This window comes from Mustelus asterias, chromosome 13 (genome assembly GCF_964213995.1).
Source record: "Mustelus asterias chromosome 13, sMusAst1.hap1.1, whole genome shotgun sequence".
NCBI classification, from domain to species: domain Eukaryota; kingdom Metazoa; phylum Chordata; class Chondrichthyes; order Carcharhiniformes; family Triakidae; genus Mustelus; species Mustelus asterias.
In genome coordinates this window covers 25598894-25621454 of record NC_135813.1, presented here as the reverse complement: position 1 = coordinate 25621454, position 22561 = coordinate 25598894, and the positions used below count along the sequence as shown (strand labels likewise).

The following is a 22561-nucleotide window of genomic DNA, read 5'->3' as shown; positions in this document are numbered from 1 at the left end:
GCTCTAAGAAACTGAAAACACTCTTATGAACTCGTCTTCCAGGCTATCTTTGCCAATCTGATTCATCCAAACTATATGAAGATTAAATCACCCATGATTATTGCCACATGTTTCTCAAGAGCCCCCATTATTTCTTCCTATAAGATCTGCCTCCATTCTGGAACATTATAGGCTCACACCTAGCACCCATGCAACCTTTCCTCTTTCTAGCACTGCCACCCCCCCCCCTCTCCTGCTCTCCATGTAAACTCCCTAGCCACTCATCTAATATCCATCCTAGGTAGACCTCAGGAGTCATGAGATTATATAAAATATCTCCTTTTTATAAATTTAATAGAGCACTCATTATGCAGGCTTGATAGTAATAAAAACTCCCATTCGTGAAAGCATCAAAGCTTTTAACTCTCTTCAAATAAGTAATCTCTTGTTTAAAAAAAAAACTTCTATTTATTAAACCTTTAATAGCCTCTAAGCTGTCAATCAAACTGTGAACTCAGAAACTCCTGCTGAGATAATTGTAGCTTTTTAAACTCAGCCAAGCATTCATAATGAATAGCCCTTCGGAAACTTTTAACAAAGAACTCTATTGAAACTGCTTGAACTGATGGTACACCAGCTGGCATGTCAATCAAAGCAGCCTAGCAAAGGTTCTTCTTTAGCTGCAGCCAGTCATCTTACAGTTTTGAGTGGGGGATTTTAAAAAACTCCAGATCATGACTGTTGAACAAACTTTATCTGCCCTTCAAGAATGTTTATGTCTACTCCATAATGTTGTGACTTATACACTGGGTTAAAGCCCTTGCAACAGCAAAATAGGGTCCGTTTGAGCTTAGTACCAAACTCAGATGGCCTTGCTAAATTTGGGATTCACGCCTATATTAATCACACCCACCTCCTTTCCTTACCGGCAAAAATAGGATATCAAAAAGGGGTGGGGCTTCTGCAGCCAGATCCCACCCAGAGGTCTGTGGAGTCTTCCTAACTCTGCAAAGATCCAGCTCCTTTATCAAGAGCTCTATGTTTTTAAAGAAGCAGCTTAATGCTGTAGAAGGGGAAAATTCAAACCAAGACTGTAAATCTTTTATGATCAACCTTGTTAAACATTGAGAAAATTACCCTGAAATGTGGGCCATAGGTTGAATGTTTTCTTGGAATTACACTTGGGTTATTTCAGGGTTACTCTGTCAGCTCCTTGGATACGTATTTTGTTCGAAGTAAGCTTCCTAAAGCAGTAATTAAATTTTAGAAGAAGATGGAAAGGAGGGTTTGTGTGAAGATTTTATTTTAATAATTTTGACATGAACCAGCGTAACGTTTTGTTACAGACTGCAGCAAGAGCTTAGTTTACAACGTCAACTGTTCACAGAGAACCAACAGCTACTGCAGTCATTACGCATGGAACTTCGAGTCTATGAACAGCTTGAGGAAGGAAGAACAGGTAGTTATGCATTTAATAATGAAATTTTAACCTCATCCCACCTTTCAATTTAAGAACAGGAGTTTGTTCAACGAAAATTTGATGTATGTCGTGGTGGTCCAGGTCTGACTGATGGTGAAAACCCAGCCTGTACACCAACCTAACACAGCATAGGAGCACAAGAACTGGAAGTAAAAGAACATTCCGGACCTTGTGTCTGCTCTGCCACCTCAATACTGACCAATGATTGGTCTGCTGTCTGAACTGCACTTTCCTGCCCATTCTCCGTGTCCTTTGGTTCCCCGAGTGATCAAAACCCTATCTAGAAAATTTGAAGAACCCTCATGTTTATATTCACTCATGAGATGTGGGCATCACTGGCTCAGCCACCTTTATTGCCCTTAAGAAGGTGGCATTGGGCTGCCTTCTTGAACCGCTGCAGTCCACAAGGTGTAAGTGCACACATGGTGCTGCTGGGGATGAAGTTCCAGGATTTTTACCCAGCAACAGTAAAGGAACGGCAATATAATTCTAAGTCTGGATGGTGAGTGGCTTGAAGAGTAACTCCAAGGTGGTGGTGTTCCCATGTATATGCTGCCCTTGTCCTAGATGAGAGTAGTCATGGATTTGGAAATGCTGTCCAAAGAACTTTGGTGAGTTTTTGTAGATGGTGCCCACTGCTGCCACTGTATGCCATTGCTTGTGGAAGTGAATGTTTGTGAAAAGGGTATCAGTCAAGCAGGCTGCTTTTGTCCTGGACCGTGAAGCCGCACTTATCCTGACTTGTGCCTTGCACATGGTGGACAGGCTTTAGAGAGTCAGGAGGTGAATTGCTCGGCTCTGACCGATTCTTATAGCCACAGTATTTTTCTGACTGATCCATTTCAGTTTCTGGTGAATAGTAACCTCCAGGATGTTGATAGTGGTGGACTCAGTGATGGTAATGCCATTGAATGCCAAGGGGCAATGGTTGGATTCTCTCTCCTGTTGGAGGTGATTATTGCCTTATCAGGCGAAGCCTGTATATTGTTCAGGTCTTGCTGCATTTGAACATGGTATCTGAAGATTCGCAAATGGTGCTGAGCATTGTGCCATCATCAGCAAACATCAACACTTCTAACCTTATGATGGAATGAAGGTCATTGACAAAGCAGCTGAAGCTAGTCAGGCCTAGGAAATTATCCTGAGGAACTCCTGCAGTGGTGTCCTGGAGCTGAGATGATTGACCTCCAACAACCACAACCATCTTCCTTTGTGCAAGGTCTGACTCCAATTAGCGGAGAGTTTTCCCCCTGATTCCCAGAGTTGCTAAGCCTCCTTGATGCCACACTTGGTCAAATACTGCCTTAATATCAAGAGCAGTCACTCTCCTTTCACCTCTGGAGTTCAGCTCTTTCATGTTTGAATAAAGGCTGTAATGAGGTCTGGAGCTGTGTGACCCTGGCGTAACCCAAACTGAGCATCAGTGAGCAGGCTAATGCTAAGCAAGTACCTCTTGATAGCATTGTTGATGACCCCTTCCAGCAGTTTACTGATAAAAGGGTACTATATATTGAGTCTCAATTTAAATCAAATTTAAGGGCTTAAGTTAAATTTTTCACATTTCTATCAAGTTCATTTTGTTTTTATTTTACAGGCAATATACTTCCTTTAGAGATTTGGCTTAATGCCTGCTCATTATCATTCAGCATAAAATGATTTGGTAAAATAGTTTTGACTTTTTTAATTTCAGAGAGCTGTTGTAATGTTGGTTTTGGATTATGTATAGTTCATCTGGTGTTATGAACGCGTTCTATACGTGTACGTATAATAAACCCTCACTTAATATGTTGTTGCTTTCCTGAAAAGTGCAACTTGAAATGGGGCAATATTAAGCAAAACAGATTTTCCCATTAGAACCAATGCATAAAGTTGTCGTTAGGTTTTTTAGGACCTTTCTCTTCAGAAAAAAACATTATGCTCTGTTAGTTGAAATATTTACATTGCTTAATTCCTATATTTGTAAATCAAATGACATTTGAAATAAAATTTTAATATATAACGGAAATATGTTAGCACTTTTTATTAACCTCCCTCCACTGCCTGTCCCACTTGTCAGCCTTCAGTCTCACTGCTTCTCCCACTCACTGACTTCCCAGTCACCACCGACCATGCTCTTTGAATCTCCCGCTCACCACACATCCTGTTCCCTGACCCTTTCTCATTGTCAACTCTCCCTCTCTCCGCCTCTCCTACTTTCCACTAAACTCAGGGTTGTGGAGATGAGAGGCACAGAGAGCAGCAAGAGAACTGGGTCAGCGAGCAGTGAGGGAGTGGAAACATCAGCAAGAGAGAGAAGGTTGGTGAGAGAGGGAAGAACATAAGAACATAAGAAATAGGAGCAGGAGTAGGCCATCTAGCCCCTCGAGCCTGCCCCGCCATTCAATAAGATCATGGCTGATCTGAAGTGGATCAGTTCCACTTACCCGCCTGATCCCTATAACCCCTAATTCCCTTACCGATCAGGAATCCATCTATCCGTGATTTAAACATATTCAACGAGGTAGCCTCCACCACTTCAGTGGGCACAGGTGGAGAAGGTGGTGAAGAAGGCATATGGCATGCTTGCCTTTATAGGACGGGGCATAGAGTATAAAAGTTGGGGTCTGATGTTGCAGATGTATAGAACGTTGGTTCGGCCACATCTGGAATACTGCGTCCAGTTCTGGTCGCCACACTACCAGAAAGACGTGGAGGCTTTGGAGAGAGTACAGAGGAGGTTTACCAGGATGTTACCTGGTATGGAGGGGCTTAGTTATGAGGAGAGATTGGGTAAACTGGGGTTGTTCTCCCTGGAAAGACGGAGGATGAGGGGAGACTTAATAGAGGTGTATAAAATTATGAAAGGCATAGATAGGGTGAACGGTGGGAAGCTTTTCCCCAGGTCGGTGGTGACGTTCACGAGGGGTCATAGATTCAAGGTGAAGGGGGGAGGTTTAACACAGATATCAGACGGACATATTTTACACAGAGGGTGGTGGGGGCCTGGAATGCGCTGCCAGGCAAGGTGGTGGAGGCGGACACACTGGGAACATTTAAGACTTATCTAGACAGCCATATGAACGGAGTGGGAATGGAGGGATACAAAAGAATGTTCTAGTTTGGACCAGGGAGCGGCGCGGGCTTGGAGGGCCGAAGGGCCTGTTCCTGTGCTGTATTGTTCTTTGTTCTTTGGGCAGAGAATTCCAGAGATTCACCACCCTCTGAGAGAAGAAGTTCCTCCTCAACTCTGTCCTAAACTGACCCCCCTCTATTTTGAGGCTGTGCCCTCTAGTTCTAGCTTCCTTTCTAAGTGGAAAGAATCTCACCACCTCTACCCTATCCAGCCCCTTCATTATCTTATAGGTCTCTATAAGATCCCCCCTCAGCCTTCTAAATTCCAATGAGTACAAACCCAATCTGCTCAGTCTCTCCTCATAATCAACACCCCTCATCTCTGGTATCAACCTGGTGAACTTTCTCTGCACTCCCTCCAAGGCCAATATATACTTCCGCAAATAAGGGGACCAATACTGCACACAGTATTCCAGCTGCGGCCTCACCAATGCCCTGTACAGATGCAGCAAGACATCTCTGCTTTCATATTCTATCCCCCTTGCGATATAGGCCAACATCCCATTTGCCTTCTTGATCACCTGTTGTACCTGCAGACTGGGTTTTTGCGTCTCATGCACAAGGACCCCCAGGTCCCTTTGCACAGTAGCATGTTGTAATTTTTTTCCATTTAGATAATAATCCAGTTTGCTATTATTTCCTCCAAAGTGAAGAGCAGGAGGATTGACAACAACTGGGAGGGAAAGTGAGAGGGAAGGTTGTGAGCGGTTGCTCCAAAATGGCCTTAATTAGGTCACATGACCCTATAATCAGACCCGGAACAAAACAACATTAAAACAAAACTCCCAATTCTAAACACAAATACCTACCTCATTAATTGACTGACATTAAATTGAAGTGACTTAAAATGGGGGAACTTAAAAAGAAATCACTCTATGTGTAAACATTATTTTTATATATACATATATAACCAGCTTGGAATCCATTCCAGTGTTTCTTATAATCAAAGCCTTTTTTCTGTGTTCATGTTCACTTTAGTATTTTCTAGAGACATGATTGTGCAGCTTATTGTTTGTCTGAGTCGGGGTGGAATGTTTAAGAAGTGTCAAACTGTTAAGTTCCTTCTTGCGTATAATTGAAATGGAAATGATGTTGGAATACACTGTTTTTTATTCTATAATCTAGAGCTATTGCAATCTCTCACTTCAAAAAAGTTCATTCATTAGTCACAAGTAGGCTTACCTTAACACTGCAATGAAGTTACTGTGAAAATCCCCTAGTCGCCACACTCTGGTGCCTGTCCGGGTACACTGAGGGAGAATTTAGCATGGCCAATGCACCAAACCAGCACTTCTTTAGGTATGTGGGAGGAAACCGGAGCACCCGGAGGAAACCCACACAGTCACAGGGAGAACGAGCAAACTCCACACAGACAGTGACCCAAGCCGGGAATCGAACCCGGCTCCCTGGCACTGTGAGGCAGCAGTGCTAACCACTGTGCCGCCATGTGAGGTTGGTATTTACTTGATCATTTAGTCAAGAGTGGACAAGATCAGGAAAATCTAATTACATCAGGGTATGACCCTGTGCAGGAGAAAGATGGATTATTTGTGTTCAAAGGATTTTCAGAGAAAAAACGGAATCATTTATCTTTGTTCTCTAAGTATTCAGAGAAAGGAATATAAATGTTCAGACTGCAAAAGATAGCATTTGACTTTAATATAAAAGGACAATAGCCATTACAGCAGCCTTGTTTCCCAATTCTGCAGGGTCTGCACCACAGCTGAGCCATGCGTCAGTGAAATATTGTCAAGGATCTATAGATTTGAATGAACTCTTGACAGCAATCCACTGCCTGCGGATTCAGTTGGAGCGAAGCATTCAGACAAACACTGCTTTACGTCAGAAGCTCGAAGAACAACTTCAACAAGGCCACCCCAAAAATGAAGGCAGTCCTTCCACTATTAATATAAACTATCTCTTGGCAAGAGAGCAGCGACATTCTGGAAACAGACGTTTGTTTCAAGGTAAACAATTTGACAAAATGTTCTCGTAGAAGACAAGTATGTAAAGATAACATTGATTTTTTGCAGGTATTGTATCTTCTGAATAATCAAGTTGCAATTTGGGTCGGCAGCAGAGATGGAGTACAAGTTACAATAGTGATGACATTATTTCTGATATCAAAAATTGGATGAAGTAGTTTTTTAAAATTCTAAACATTTTCTCCTGAACTATGGTTGACAGCAGGCAGTATTTATTTTCCATCCTTATTTCCTCAGGTATTGAGAGCCAACTGTGCAGTGTGGAACTAGAATTATGTACAGACTAAACTGGGTATGCGTAGAAGGTTCCCTTCCGAGAAGGCCATTATTGTGCCCCACTTTATTGTTATGACAAAATGACTTTTTGTGGTCATTTTTTAGTGCCAGCCAACAATTGGAAGATTAAACTCACAGATAACATAAAAATTGGTGGTGTGGTAAACAGCGAGGAAGAATACCTTAGGTTAGAGGGTGACGTAGACGGGCTGGTCAGATGGGCAGAACAGTGGCAAATGAGATTTAATCCCAAAAAGTGTGAGGCGATGCATTTTGGGAGGACTAACAAGGCAAGGGAATACAGAACGAATGGTAGGAAGCTAGGAAGTACAGAAGACCAGAGGGACCTTGGGTTGCATGCCCATAGGTCTCTGAAGGCAGCAGGACAAGTTAATATAGTGGCTAAGAAGGGATATGGGATACTTGCCTTTATTAGCTGAGGCATAGAATATAAGAGCAGGCAGGTTATGGTAGAGCTGTATAAAATGCTTGCTAGGTCACAGCTAGGGTACTGTGTGCAGCTCTGGTTGCCAGACAATATGAAGGATGTGATTGCACTGGAAAGGGTGCCGAGGCGATTCACCAGGATTTGCCTGGGCTGGAGCGTTCCAGCTATGAAGAGAGGCTGGTTAGGCTGGGGTTGTTCTCCTTAGAGCAGAGAAGGCCGAGAGGGGACCTGATTGAGGTGTGCAACACTTTGAAGCATGTAGATAAGAAGAAACTTTACCTCTTAGTTGTGGGGTCAGTAACCAGGGGGCAAAGATTTGAGGTAATGGGGCAGGAGGTTTAGAGGGGATTTGAGAAAAAAACCTTTTCACCCAGAGGGAAGTGGGAATCTGGAACTCACAGCCCACAATAATTAACAAGTATTTTGATGAGCACTTGAAACACCATAACATACAAGGCTATAGACCAAGTACTGGAAAATTGGATTCAGATAGGTAGGTGCTTGATGGCTGGTGCAGACACGATAGCCAAGGGGCCTCTTTCTGTGCTGTAAAACTGTGATTCTTTATTAAATTCAGTTTTACAGTTTGTCCTGGGATGCTTGTTCAGTACCAAAGCCATTAAGTATTTGGTGCTTACAGATTGGTGTTACTCGAGCTAGTGGCAGTGCAAATCTAACTTGTTACTGTATGACATGGGTTTAAAATCTTCTGTGCTTGTATTTTCTTTTTCTAATTTTGTTTGAAACTTAATTTTTTTGGAAACATTGTGCTGAGTTTGCCCAGGCATTTGGATTTGGGAAGAGAGGTAGGGGGACTGACAATATGGAATGGGACAGGTTGATGTCTTCCCGTGGACATGCTGTTGCCACTGGTGAGAATCTCAGCAGTGTGGCCAATTGAGGAAATTAATACCCCAATTAAGAACCACTTCCAGTCCCCTGCATGTAGCGAGGGCCCATCGGTGTGAGGGAAGACCTTCTGGTAAACCCTGGCTGCCTCCAAGTAGGTTCCTTGAGGCGGAGGGGGGCTTCCTTGGGCTCTCTGTTGCATTAGGAGGGGCCATGCCCAAGGTGCTGATGCCCGAATAATACCTCCCCCCTATTTGATTGCCTGGCCTCAGCTTTCCCCAAAAAAACTTGTTCATCTTTGAGGGCGCCTCAGTTAAATTTAAAATATGTTCAAATTCAGAGTTTGAATAGCTGAATGAAAATGTCAGTTCAGCTGATAATTAATTGTCAACTATGGGCGGCATGGTGGCACAAAGGTTAGCACTGCTGCCTCACAGCCCCAGGGACCCGGGTTCAATTCCAGCTTTATGCGACTGTCTGAGTGGAGTTTACACATTTTCCTCCAGGCGCTCCGGATTCCTTCCACAGTCCAAAGATGTGTAGGTTAGGTCAATTAGCAAAGTAAGTGCGTGAGGTTATGGGGATAGCACGGTGGGTGGGCCTGGGTAGAATGCTGTGTCGGAGGGTAAGTGCAGAACTCGCTGGGCCGAATGGCCTCCATCTGCACTGCAGGGATTCTATGATTCTAATTTGTATTTCAAATTTGTTCAACACCTGGGTAGAAATGGAGTTTACCATTTAATTGTTTGCATTGAATAATGCAATAGAATCTTTACATACAGTATCAAACATTGTGCATTAATACAGCTCAAGTGTCCAATAGTCCCTTAAATTGCTGTAATGATGCTGTCTTCATGTTGTAATTGTATTTTTGTGCTAATGTTTGACAGACTCTGAAGCTGACACGTCCATTTCTGCTGATGACGGAAAAGAAAATGTCCAGTCTCCCAGATTTCCAACACCATCAAAATCTGCTAATATTCCAGCAGATGTCAATGTTGCTGATGGATCAATGTTTAAAATCCCCGGTACGTAATATTTAGAAGTGGTGATTTCTTTAATTTTCATAGTGAGATGAAATTGTAAAAGTAACTTTAACACTGCCTGTGAACAAAATTCAGGGTATTAGTGCAGCATGTATACTTGTTGCCTTTGGTTGATGTGTTTGAAATTGGGTCGATTTGTAAGTGCCAACTTCAGTGAGTCCAGCATAATGTGTATTTCATGAGACCAGTTTTGGCTCCAGTTTTTAGAGGCTTTGTAAATTAATTTGCTCGTCATATTTCCCAATTTAGTTTCCTGTCACTTTTGGCTTTGCAGTGATAGTCATTTGCTCAGGACAAATGCAAAGGCCATTGACAACAAAATTCACAGCTTTAGTCTATGGACGAATTAAACCAGTTTAGTGTTTTCTTTCATTTAAGTTTGTGTAATTAACTGATCACTCTAGCATTTGGTGCTGTTTGAAAGAAACTTTGTTATGCTGAGCAGTTGTTGGATAAAATTGTCTGAACTCTTTATTTTCCTCTCTTTCCATAAAAACCTATTCAGCCTATGGACATCTGGTATAGTTCAGGAAAGAAGGAGAACAGTAGAATTCCCATGTCTGTGTGTGGGATTCCTCTGGGTGCTCTGATTTCTTTAGCATTGGTCATGCTAAATTTCCCCATTAGTGTCCCAAGATGTGTAGATTAGGACGATTAGCGAGATAAGTACATGGGGTTACAGGCATAGCGTGGTGGGCGGGCCTGGGTAGAATGCTCTGTCGGAGGGTGGTGAAGATTTGCTGGGCCGAATGGCCTCCATCTGCTCTGCAGGGATTATATGATTCTAATTTAAATTTAAAATTTGTTCAACACCTGGGTAGAAATGAAGTTTACCATTTAATTGCTTGCATAGAATAATGCAATAGAACCTTTATATACAGTATCAAACATTGTGCATTAATACAGCTCAGGTGTTTAGTAGTCCCTTAGATTGCTCCAATGATGCTGTCTTCACGCTGTATGAAACTGTGGTTAACAATAGTTGACTTTTTAATTATCGAAAGATGAGTGAGAGCCAATGAATGTAATAATGCATGAGGGGGGGGCTATCTATTTTTTTCTACTGAGTAGTTTTGTTTCTCTGTGTGCATATTTTGCTCCTGAAATTATATTTTAAAAAATATATAGAAATAGCTGAATTATTGAACTAGTGAAGCGTCTTTTAATCCGTAATCTCTAACTTTCATCCAATTTAGGAATCAAAGCAATGCCAAAAGATGAGTTTGACGGTTCCTCACATTACAGTGACAGTTCTGTAGAAAATCCAGCGCACAAACCTTCCAGACACATGCCAGCGCAACGGATATGGGCAGACAGAAATGGGCAGTATGTGCTTGGGCTACTAGAAAATTACCTCGCACTGCGCAAGCAAATCTCTGAAGGCCGGTCGCTACTTCATGGAATGCACACACATCTTGAAGATGTTGCTGCTCGTCAGAGTACCAGTGCAAAGGTAAAGACTGTTTTCTTTTACAGTTTTGTAATTTTGTGTGTTTAATAGAATTGACTACAGGAATTACAGCTAGATTGCTCCATCAGAAATTGTTGGTTGCTTTTAACACCCACCCTGCAGTGAGCTGTTCTTTATTTATTCAAACAATGTGGCTGGCATTCATTACCCATCTCTAATTGCCCTCGAAGATGCTGGTGAGCTGCCTCCTTGAACCGCTGCTGTCCATGTGGTGTAGGCACACCCACATGGCTGTTAGGGAGGGAGTTGCAGGCTCTTGATCCTGAGACAGTGAAGGAATGGAAATGTATTGAATGGTTTGGAGGGGAAAAAAGTAAAGTTAAAAGTTTATTTATTAGTCACAAGTAAGGCCTACATTAACACTGCAATGAAGTTACTGTGAAATTCCCCTAGTCGCCACACTCGGGCACCTGTTCGGGTCAATGCACCTAACCAGCACGCCTTTCAGGCTGTGGGAGGAAACCGGAGCACCCGAGGAAACCCACGCAGACGCGGAGTTTCTGTGTTTCACAGACAGTGACCCAAGCCAGGAATCGAACCCGGGTCTCTGGCGCTGTGAGGCAGCAACGCTAACCACTGTGCCACCGTGCCAGGTGTTGGTGTTCCCGTGCATCTGCAGCCCTCGTCCTTCTAGATGGTTGGGGCCGTGGGTTTGGTGCCATTCCCTGCATTTCTCATTTAGTCACCATAAGGTGAAGATCCATTGTGTCCCTCAGAGAGCGGAATCCGCATTGAGACGCTGGGAAATGCTTTTCAGCCACAGGGAGAAGGCAATTAAAATTAATATCTTAATGATATTTACAACCTTAAAATCAAATCATCGGACCCTTCTTGAACAGTTCTACTTTAAAATCTCCAGACTCTCAAGAATGCATATTAATTTCCATGTTTCTTTGTGATCTTGGTAGATAAAAACTATGCAAAAAAGGAAGTCACTTTGGTTTTGACACACTGCGTACAGATATCAAATGTCACCAACCCCCAAAATTGTCTGGAACAACTATGGTAACAAAAAATGGCTTTCCTGTCAAGTTTCCATTAGTTTGAAGTATTTGCTTATTTTCATTCCTTTTTTAATTCGTTTTTTAAAAATATGAAACATTTTAGAATGCTCATCATGTTAAGAATTTTCTCTGCTTCCCCTGTCTACGTCCCCACATCTCCCTACAGTCTACACGTTTCCTGACCAAGAGAACTTGCTTCCATTATCTTCACTAATGCCAGGAGCTGTATGAAATGGCACCAAGTAACTGCGTGCGTCCATCTCCAGTCTACCTCCCACAACCCAAATTATTTTATTTATTTTTTACACTTTCATGACTTTATAGGGAAGTGAAAATGGAAAATGCCAGAAATATTCAGCAGGTCTGACTGTACCTATGGAGAGAAAATCAGGTCTGTGGCCTTGCACCAGAACTGGGAAAGTTAGAAATGTAATAGATTCTCAGCAAGTAAAAAGGGTCAGGAGGGGAAGAGGACAGGAAATATTAAATTACCAAATATCGTATGGTGCAAGGTGTAAGGGACATGGAAAAAAACAAAAGATGTGTCTTGAGGAGGTATGGGAGGCTGGATCCTGGATGGATGCTGTCCAAACGCAAAGTGAAGGAAGTAAGAGGAGAGAAAGAAAACAAACCAGCAAAGGAACTTAAAACAAAGTTCGGGCAGAGGTTATGACCTACAATGTTGAGTCCAGAGGCTTGGTAGAAAATCAAAGTGCTGTCCCTCAAACTTTGGTTGAGCTTCATTGGAACTTTGTTCCAGGCCAAGGACAGAAAGATCAGAGCGGGAACAAGGTGGAGAGTTAAAATAATAGGTGGCTGGAAGGTTGGGGTCATTCTTACAGACTGAATGAAAGTGTTGATTTTTGTCTGATACTTGCCACAGCAGTGTGGCTGAAATTGCAAAAATCACTTTATGAAAGTGGTGCCCACAATCTTTTACTGCCATGACCTCTTGCATTATGTTGGAACATGCTGTTCCATTATACATACCCACCAGGAAAGATAGACACTTGCCTTTTTCATTGCCCTGCTGCTTGAAAGTTCTTTATTTTTTAATAATTCACTTATCTTTTTTTCTGCTCCAGATGTCGGGTGAATCTTTCTTAAAGGACTTATCCTCAACTATAATGACTATGGAACAAACACTTGAGGAAGCAGGGCACTTGCTAAAACGGTTCTGGAGGGTATCTTTACCCATCCCTCCTGCCAGCTCTACCCATCATACACAGGTACAAAGAGCACAGTTATTGGAATACAACAATGTCGTCTTTAATTTCTTTTAGTATCAGGCCTTGAAACAAATACTTTTCACGACGTAAAATTGTTTAGTTTAAGTGCTGTGATATAGAATCGTAGAAACTTACAGCACAGAAGGAGGCCATAGGATGAATTTCAAACCATAAAGCTAGCAACCACCACTGGAGGGGATGTAATTGAAGTCCAATATGAAAGCATTATTTTTGTTTTTGTCCAAGTACTTGACTGTTTGGCAGATGAATGGTTTGGTACTAAGCTATGTGGATCAAGTTTAATGTCACTTGGTATGCTGAACATCTGCTGCACAGTACTAGAAGCAGTACAATTTACCTGTTTCATAGAATCATACAGTGTAGTAGGGGGCCGTACAGACAACAGTCTGAGTCAGTTTTTTGAAAAGGCTATCAATTAGTTCTGCACCCAAGCTCTTTCATCACAGCTAAGAATACGTACAATTCCCTTTTGAATTACTGAATGTTTCCCAATACTAAAGGCAGAAATAATTAAGGTAGATCATCTCCCATTGCTCGCACCTTAAACTGGAAGGTTATGTAAGGATTGTGTGAAAAGATAAGATTGAGCTCATTGGTGTTTCTTCTGGCTGATTAACCTGTTGACGCTCCTGTCCTACGTTCACACATGAAAAATAACCAGAGGAACCCAATCTCAACATACTGATTTGCCTGTGTGGGATAGGGGTAGTGAATATGTACAAATAATGTCTGTCAAAGTTCTATTCCACTATAGTTCACACCTTGATAACTAACGGAAATACAAGCATTACACATGGACATTAACACATCTTAATGTTTTTTCTCCTATAGGAAAATATTGGAAGGGATGAAATCTACCGGCTACGCAAGAAATTGACTGAGCAGGAAAAACTCTTACATGGCACTGTTAAACGTCTGCGTACGTCTAACCAGATTAAGGAGGGCATGGAGAAAGTCATCATAAATCAATGTCAGTAATTGAGCAAGATTGATTCACTCATGTATACAATCTGCTTATCCTACCAACCCAAATTTCCATAGCTTTATTTTTCAAAAATAATTTCCATGTGATGAGTAATCATAATGTAGGCACATATGTAATAACATCGTTGTTTACTTCTGTCTATTGGTCAAACTGTTTCCAGAGCTTCACATTCACTTTCATTGTTTCTGCCTATTATCTTCACCTTTCTCAATTGCTAATAATTTTCCTGAATAAATGTTTTGATTCTTTCTATAAATTGTTCCTTAAATTTACTAAAATAAATGATATCTCCACACAGGGGAGCACATTTCTTGCTGCCTTGCCTGGGAAACAAGCCATTATATGCATATATAGTTAGTCATCAAGTTCATTCTATCATTTAGTACCCAGAGCAACCCTGTGGTTATTATTAACATATATTTCTGACTTACCCTTTTCTCCATATCTCTGAAAGCCTTTATTTCCTGCTTATCTCGTTAAACTCTTCAATTATGTTGAGGGATATGGTCCAAGTGCAGGTCAGTGGGACTAGGCAAAAAATGGTTCGGCACAGACAAGAAGGGCCAAAAGGCCTGTTTCTGAGCTGTAATTTTCTATGGTTTAATCTACTCCTGTGACCTTCTGGGTTTTTCAATCTCATCCCATAGCCCTTGTGTGAAGTTTTGTTTTAAATCTGTTTAATTCATATTTTCCAATTTATGTCCCCCCCCCTGTTTTGGATTTCCCTACTAGAATTTCTATGTACTAGAAATTATTAGAATTATCATCCAGACATGCAATACACATTCACAAGTATGACATGAGTCAATGTAAGTGTGTGTGATACTGTTAGGTAGCTCCGAGGTTCTAGCTGTACCTTGCCCTGTGGCAAAATGATAAGCTCTGCAGCTCATTAATTGCTCATTTTCTAAAATCCTCAGATGTTCCATTAATCCAACTGATTTGTGAATCTGCTTCATTTCCGACCAGGGCAATTTCAGCTGTTAATGGGTAGAGAAATCGGGAACAAAATTAACTATTTTAAATACCAACAGCTAGCAACCCAGCAGCAATGTTTTCAAGTGTATACAGGATTCTGGCAGAGTACCCTTTCATTTACTTGTGTCCCCAGGACTGAGAACTGGACTGAGTCTCAGACAAGGTTCTGAGGTCAATCTGAGCTATTAAAGAGTTCGGTAGATTAATTTACAAATCTAATTTCAGAGTTGTCTGAATCTACCGTGTTTTAGAATATTCATGGTGAAACTTTTTTATCTGATTGCAGTTAAAAATTCCCCATATTAAGAATGACAAATCTGCAATACCCATTCTGATGTTGTGCGTTGATGTGTCACCCTGCTATGCTAATGAAAATATTCTAATTATTTTAAAGTGTCACTAACCCATGATGTTTTGAAGAAAGCAAGAGGGAATTTAGAGGTGAGTGGAGCATTCAAATAAATTCTGATGGAAGAAAATTCAAATTGTGATAAGTTAGACTGAGTTGCCAACACAGTCCTTTCTAAAGATAATTCCACTAGTTATGTTTCTCTTTCCTAAATTCAGTAAATCTCCTCTTTGCTGCCTCTTGAAATTTGAGATAGCTTTATCTACTAACTTGCAGTGCTGTGTACAGATGTGGGCATTCAGTTAGAGGAAGGATGTATAATGGATGGAAAGGTTACAGATTGATTGAATAAGATGTGACCAGGGTTCAGATTCACAATTACAAAGAACAAAGAAAATTACAGCACAGGAACGGGCCCTTCGGCCCTCCAAGCCTGCACCAACCATGCTGCCCATCTGAATTAGAACCCCCTACCCTGCTGGGGACCATATCCCTCTATTCCCATCCTATTCATGTATTTGTCAAGACGCCCCCTACGTCAGAAATCTTCAAGATCAAGTTTTGAACAGTGATTGATTTATTGTTTCTAGTGTTGGTAAGATTTTTCCAAGGACAATTTAACAGGGTCACAAAAAAATTGTTTAAAAAAGAAAGTCCTCCCACACAAGGTGGCAGAATGTGGGATCCACTGTCCAACCAGTGTGGAAGCAGTTTTTTTTCAGAACTGTATTAGTCATTTGAAACTCTAGGGTAGGGGGAGCAGCAGAAGAGTATAATTAGATCAGGTATCCCATCAGACTCAATGACCTGTTTTCGTGCTATAACATTCTGTGATTGAATTTACAGTTAACCCAACTTTAAGCTTCATTGAAGGTGGCAGGACAGGTGGAGAGAGCAGTTAATAAAGCAAAGAGTATTCTAGGCTTTATTAGTAAGGACATAAAATACAAGAGCAGGGAGATTATGCTGAACATAGACAAGACACTCGTTAGACCTCAGCTGGAATATTGTGTACAGTTCTGCGTGCCCCACATCGTGGAAAGGAGTGTGAATGCTTGGGAGAGAGTGCAGAAGAGGTTTACAAGAATGGTTCCAAGGTTAAGAAAGTTCAGTTATGAGGATAGGTTGGGGCTGTTCTCTATGGAGAGAAGAAAGCTAAGAGGAGATTTCATAAAGATGCTCTAAATCATGAGGGGGCTGGGCAGAGTAGATAGAGAAAAACTGTTCCCACTCCTAAAAGGATTGAGAATAAGTGGGTACAGATTTAAAGTAATTCGTAAAAGAAGCAAATGTGATGTGTGAAAAAACGTTTTCACGCAAGTTGTTCAGGTCTGGAATGCTCTGCCTGGCAGTGTGGTGGAGGCAGGTTCAACTGAGGCTTTCAAGAAGGCATTATATCATTAAATAATGTTCAGAGGTACGAGGAAAAGGCCAATGGCACAAAGTCATGATGCTCATTTGGAGAGCCAGTACAGACACAATGAGCCAAATGGCCTCCTTCTACACTGTGACAATTCTGTTATAATCAGCTGTTCTTTGGTACTACTCCACACATTATTTTAAATGTGTTCACGTAGGCCTGTTCTCACTTGTGGAATCAGTTCATACAGGTACTATAAATTGTCAATTCAGTGGAAACATGGATTTATTCAGACCCCTATGTGTAGGAGTCATTTTCCACCGTGCATACAGTGGCTGTTTAATTTTGTGTGATGGTATGTATGTATACCTGGTGTTTTCATTTGTGCAGTATAACTAAGTGAGACTGATGGATTGGATGATACCTTGGAAGAAGTTGCCTATAGATTAGGATCTGCCCCATAGGGACACATTAGGGGGAAAAGTGATCTTTGCCATAAGTGTGAAACAAGAACATAGCAAATTGGCAGTGCGTTCTACACTAAGCTCAATGTTCCTTTGCATTGAAGTCATGAATGTTATAAAGTGAACAGATAACAGGGAGTGAAGTCAATAGAAAAGAACATCAAGGCTGCCTATTCACTGGGAACTTGTTTTGCTACAGCAACAAGGACCAAATTCACCCGTATCATAATGCTTCACTGACCAATACCATTTCTTTCCACTACTTTCTTGGAAATATTTGTAACTAGAAATGCTGAATAATTAATGTGTTTCTGGAGCTTTGTAGCCCAAGAAATTGATAAATACCTGTCCATGAATACCCTGAATCTTGAAAGTAATAGAACTGTGAATGTAATAGGACTTTGAACATTGATGCAATAGGATCCTCATTATTAATGCATTTTGATCCAGAGTATTGATACAAGTAGATCCTGAATATTGAAGACATTTTTTTTTTACCAAAAAAAACTACTTTTTCACAGGCTTTTTTTTCTGCAGCAGTCTCCTATTATGGTTGCTGGGTGGGCCGATTAAACCAGGAGGCCGTTACATTTTAGCTACAACCTTGATCCAGAGCGGATGAAATGTCAGGGCTGAAATAAAATTTCAGAAAGTGTCTGCAGTTTGTGTTTGAATGTGCTGTCTAGACACAGTGACACTGGCTGCCATCAGCATGAAATCACATTCCAGGCCGATTGCAGCTGGAAGCACATGTAGTATCTGCTTCAGTGGTCAATCACATCTTAAATAGCATCCCAGCACAGTATAGGTGTTATGGTTTATTATCAGAGGTGGCAACAATCCAATAAGACCAGATTCAAATGACACCTGGGCCAGCAGGAAAACAGGAAAGTTAGTAATGTGAAAGGTGAGACCAAATGCTCTGAAGGTTTATCTGCATCCAATAAAATGTTAAATATGCCACCTAGATTGAACTGTGTAAACTTTGGGTATAAATAGTACTGAGTTTAATTTGCCCTCCTGAGGTTGATTAAATACTTATTGTTCTTGCTTTCACTTTGTAAATTGAGCTCTTCCTAACTGCTGGTTTTGGTTTGAATTGAAGGTATAATAAAGGTTTTGACCCTTCCTGAAGAATTGAGATCAAGTGCTCATTTTGTTGAGATGGGGCGGGAAAAGTTGGAGACTATTAAAAATTTGAATAACTTCAGTCATTTTTATAATGCCCCACATACCCACGTGAGACATATCATTTGTTGAAAACTTTAATTTCTAAAAGCACATTTATGAACTCAAACCAGAAAGTTTTCAGACTAAAATGTTCACCCCGTGTCTGCGTGAGTTTCCTCCGGGTGCTCCGGTTTCCTCCCAAGTCCAAAAGACGTGCTGGTTAGGTGCATTGGCCATGCCGAATTCTCCCTCAGTGTACCTGAACAGGCGCCAGAGTGTGGCAACGAGGGGATTTTCACAGTAACTAAATTGCAGTGTTAATGTAAGCCTACTTGTGACATTAATAAATAAACTTTAAATGCCTTTTAATGAGCTATTAATCAGGTTTTAAATTGTTTGAAAGTTTTTAAAGTTGCAAAAATTACTCATAGTTCCTTTGTTGATTTATTGCAGATAATGTAATTTATTTTTTATTATATATGTAACAAAACAGTCCACAAACTTGTCTTAATATTTGTAGTTAATGTTTATTTTCTGCATGAGTTTTCCTCCAGTTACACTTTCCACTGTATTAATCAATATACTATTATAGTTAAAATTCTCATCTTGCTTTTCAAACTTACTTAATTCAATATTTTATTCCTCTTTCCTTTTTCTCTCTCCACTTTTGTCCTTCGTCTGAGCTTTTCCAGATGAATCATTACATGGTTTTTGATCTTAAAGGCTTTCCAAAGCAAAATGAAGGTTGGTGAAGTGTGTGATCACTTCTGTGACTGCTGCATGCAAATGCCTGATTCACACTCATTTTCAGGTTCTGGGTTGGAATTGTTTTATTTCCCATTGGCAGATGAGTCCTTTGAAGGTTTTCCTAAATTGGTGTTATAATAATTTTTATACCTGGTAGTGCCATTGATGGCTAATATTATTTCTTTAATACACTGGTTCAGAATTTATTAGAGCTCAGCATCTTGTGGTGTACCTACTCCGTTTCTGAGACTTGTTCCTGCATTCTTCTGCTGAAACATGTTTTGCCACAAAGTTATTGGAATTGTGAAATGTTAATTATTTGAAGCGGACAACAGGGCATCTGGGATCTTGGCAAAGGACAGCACACTACACACCCATGTTGTGTTTCGCGAGGGTGGCCCACCATTGGCTGGCTTATCCCACCAATGTTAATGGGGGTTTCCCTTTTGCATGCCCCCCCCCCCCCCCCCACCTTGGGGGAACCCGCAGTGGAGTTCACCATCAGTGGGAACAGTTGGAAAAATCCAGCCAGTTTATCTCCTTAACCAATAAAATTAAAATAATTTTGAAATGCATAGAAGAGGCGAGTGATTGGGATGGGTGAATTAATGTCAAATCAGGTACTGAAACAGAATTGAGAGGAGGAAACAAAGGCATAAAAGGAAAAATATTATTTTTATTTTAAAATCGCCCAATTATTTACTGCCTGAAGGAATAAGACTCTACACTTTTAACCATTCCCCTTCTGGGTAGGAGATATTGATTAGCAATCAAGAGATGTTATCATGTTGCTAAAAGGATACTTCTGCTGTTAATTACTAGAATTTACTTTCTGTGGCAAGTTTAATGGCCAATTAATATCCCAATGCAGCAACATCATGAAAATTAAGGGGCGGTTACAGCTGAGGTATTTCCAAAAGCTAAAGTTGGAGTGCCATTTATCAGCCAGCAACTTGTGATTGACAATTTGAGGATTCATTTTGCCCTCATTGCTGGGTGATTTGGACATCAGTATTTTTTTTCAGTGAATTTTGGACCAATATATTAAATCCAATGTGGACCACTAAGCGGTAAAAGCTAGCTCTGAGTACACAATTCAGAAAGACGCTGCAAAATTTCAGACATTTACAAATATTCCAACCCAGAATCCCAAAGATTTTGGTCAGTTTCACAGATTTTGGGCATTTTTCTGTTGTGATTTCTTGCACTTGGAAGGACTGAAGCTAATGTGAAGTGTATGTTGTGCAGTGATATTTCGCAATGAAGCCTGAACAAACTGCATAATCAGCTATGTTCTGCAAATATCACCTACAATAAACAAAAAGTGTTTCTTCACTATGTTGAGGATCAGTTGTAACTCAGCGGGTAATTACTTGTTTGGCACAGATGAGCAAAGTTGTAGAAGATATTTGTTTTTAATATATGAATATATTGAATTCCACGTGACTCATGGGAATAACTAAAGTAAGTAATTTTGAGCGTGCCTTCTCTTTCTGGGTTATTCTTTCAATGTCTGCAGTTCTTGATTTTAAAACAGAAAAACAAAACCTTATCCATAAGGTGGTTATCCCTCAGAGTGATAATGTTGCATTTTTTTGCACATCTTTAGTACTGTAGTACCATGTATGTAGAGGAAACTTTGTATAAATCTATACAACCTTCTCCTATAGCTAGGGAGAAATTGCCAAATTTCAAATTCCAATTTAGATTGGAATATGAAATTGCCAAATTTCAAATTCCAATTTAGATTGGAATATGAAATTGCCAAATTTCAAATTCCAATTTAGATTGGAATATGAAATTGCCAAATTTCAAATTCCAATTTAGGATTGGAATATTACTGATGCAGCTGTTTGCACAGATTGACAATAATCTGACTCCTGGGGTGGGATTTTCCAGCCACACTCAACTCAAAATCGGAAAATCCCACCCAATGGACCTTTGCATGGTCCGCCTTCGTCCGTCACAATTCCCGTGGGAAGGGAAAATTCAGCTGCTGGTTTTCTGTTCTTTTCATAAGCCTAGTTTAATATTTATATTAACAGTCTGCTCTCCCAATTAAAATACTTGATCGTGTATGATAGGAAGTCAAAGTAACTGCATTTTATCATGCTTGTGGTGTTGGGTACATAAATTATGGCCAGAATTATCCAGCCGTTCATACTGGCGAGATCTTCCGGTCCTGCTGACGGGGCACCCTGGCCCCGGGTTTCCCGGCGGCTGGCTGGCGGTGGAATCGATGGGAAATCCCACTGACAGCGGCGGGACCAGAATATCCCAGCGAGCGGTGTGCTTCCGAGAAGCACTGGCTGGCAGGCCAGAGAAACCCACCCTGTTCAAGTTTATTCGGAATTGCTTGTAAATGACAGGTGGTAGCGTATTGTCTAAGTTGTCGACATTTTCTTCTTGTTTCATGTCATTGTGATTTCGTGCTCTGACGGAACCATCTCAGCAAGTTATTTTTCTTCCTCCAAGCAGGTCCAACCTTCCGAAGCTCAGCCTGTAAATGGAGTCTGACTGATACAATAGATACTGCTGCCTTTAATTGCGGTTCCAGCGAAGAGGCTTGCTCTACTCCTGAAGAAAAGTTTGACTCTCTGACCTCATCGTTTTGCAGCCATTGAAAATAATTTCTTCAAGGGGCAAACCTGTCGGTTTGCAGGTTGAATTGCTGAATTTTTTCCCTCTCTCTGGAATGTTATTTTTGTCTGGAAATTAGCTTTCTTTTTGCACAGAGGTGCAGAACTGTTTCTGGACGTCTACCTGTAAAAATGTTAGATGTAACCTTTTGAGTACTAGTCAGAAATTGTAGCAATTGGAATGGGACAGATGAAATGTTGCAGATTTTTAAAAAAAGAGTGAAGTGTTAAAGGGATTTTTAAAAAGTGAGACTGTAGTAATTAAGTTTTAAAATAATGTAGAGCATCAGAAATGTCGAAACATTTCAAACCTCATGTTTTTTTTAGATTTGTACATTCCCTCAGTTCTGCAATAATTGTAGTGTGTAAAAATCAATCTTGTAAATAATCCAGTGTGTGACCTGCAGTGTGCAGTTTGAGTGATTATTGTATTGTCTTGTTGTATAATGTTTCTTTCCTGGTATTCAAATGTTTGTGAGATACTGCCTTAGCCTTCTGATTTATTATTTTTAAATAGCCTTGTTTGTGTTTTCATTGGAAAGAATATATGTAGAAGATTCCCAATTGTGAAAAGAAGCCTGCCTTACTGTACATTTTACTAGAATGTATGAACTTCAATCTGTCTCTATTTTTCAAAATACATTTTATATCTTTACTGAATTTGTTATCTGGCTTTTTGTATTTCTAAATTTATATTCAAGAGGCTCAAGATGTATTTTACAATGCTTTACTTTCTAATCATAAAATCCCTACAGAACAGAAGGAGGCCGTTCGGCCCATTGAATCTGCACCAACCACAATCCCAAACAGGCCCTTTACACCATAACCCCGTGCATTTACCCAAGCTAGTCCCCTTAACACTAAGGGACAATTTATCATGGCCAATCCACCGAACCCACAGATCTTTGGGCTATGGGAGGAAACTGGAACACCTGGGAAGAAACCCACGCAGACACGGGGGGAATGTGCA

General features: G+C 40.7%; 1 protein-coding gene across 1 annotated transcript in view; it reads left to right on the top strand.

The window, feature by feature from the left end:
- The window catches only part of cdk5rap2 (CDK5 regulatory subunit associated protein 2), a 128219-nt gene extending 105973 nt beyond the window's left edge, over positions 1–22246 (top strand). The window contains 9 exon segments of the mRNA XM_078226578.1: positions 1326–1438; positions 6280–6537; positions 9019–9156; positions 10371–10627; positions 12735–12878; positions 13731–13869; positions 15257–15303; positions 18898–18949; positions 21431–22246. Of these exon segments, the coding sequence (XP_078082704.1) occupies positions 1326–1438; positions 6280–6537; positions 9019–9156; positions 10371–10627; positions 12735–12878; positions 13731–13869; positions 15257–15303; positions 18898–18949; positions 21431–21576 (1294 nt within the window). The 3' untranslated portion in view covers positions 21577–22246.
- The last annotated feature ends 315 nt before the right edge of the window (positions 22247–22561 follow it).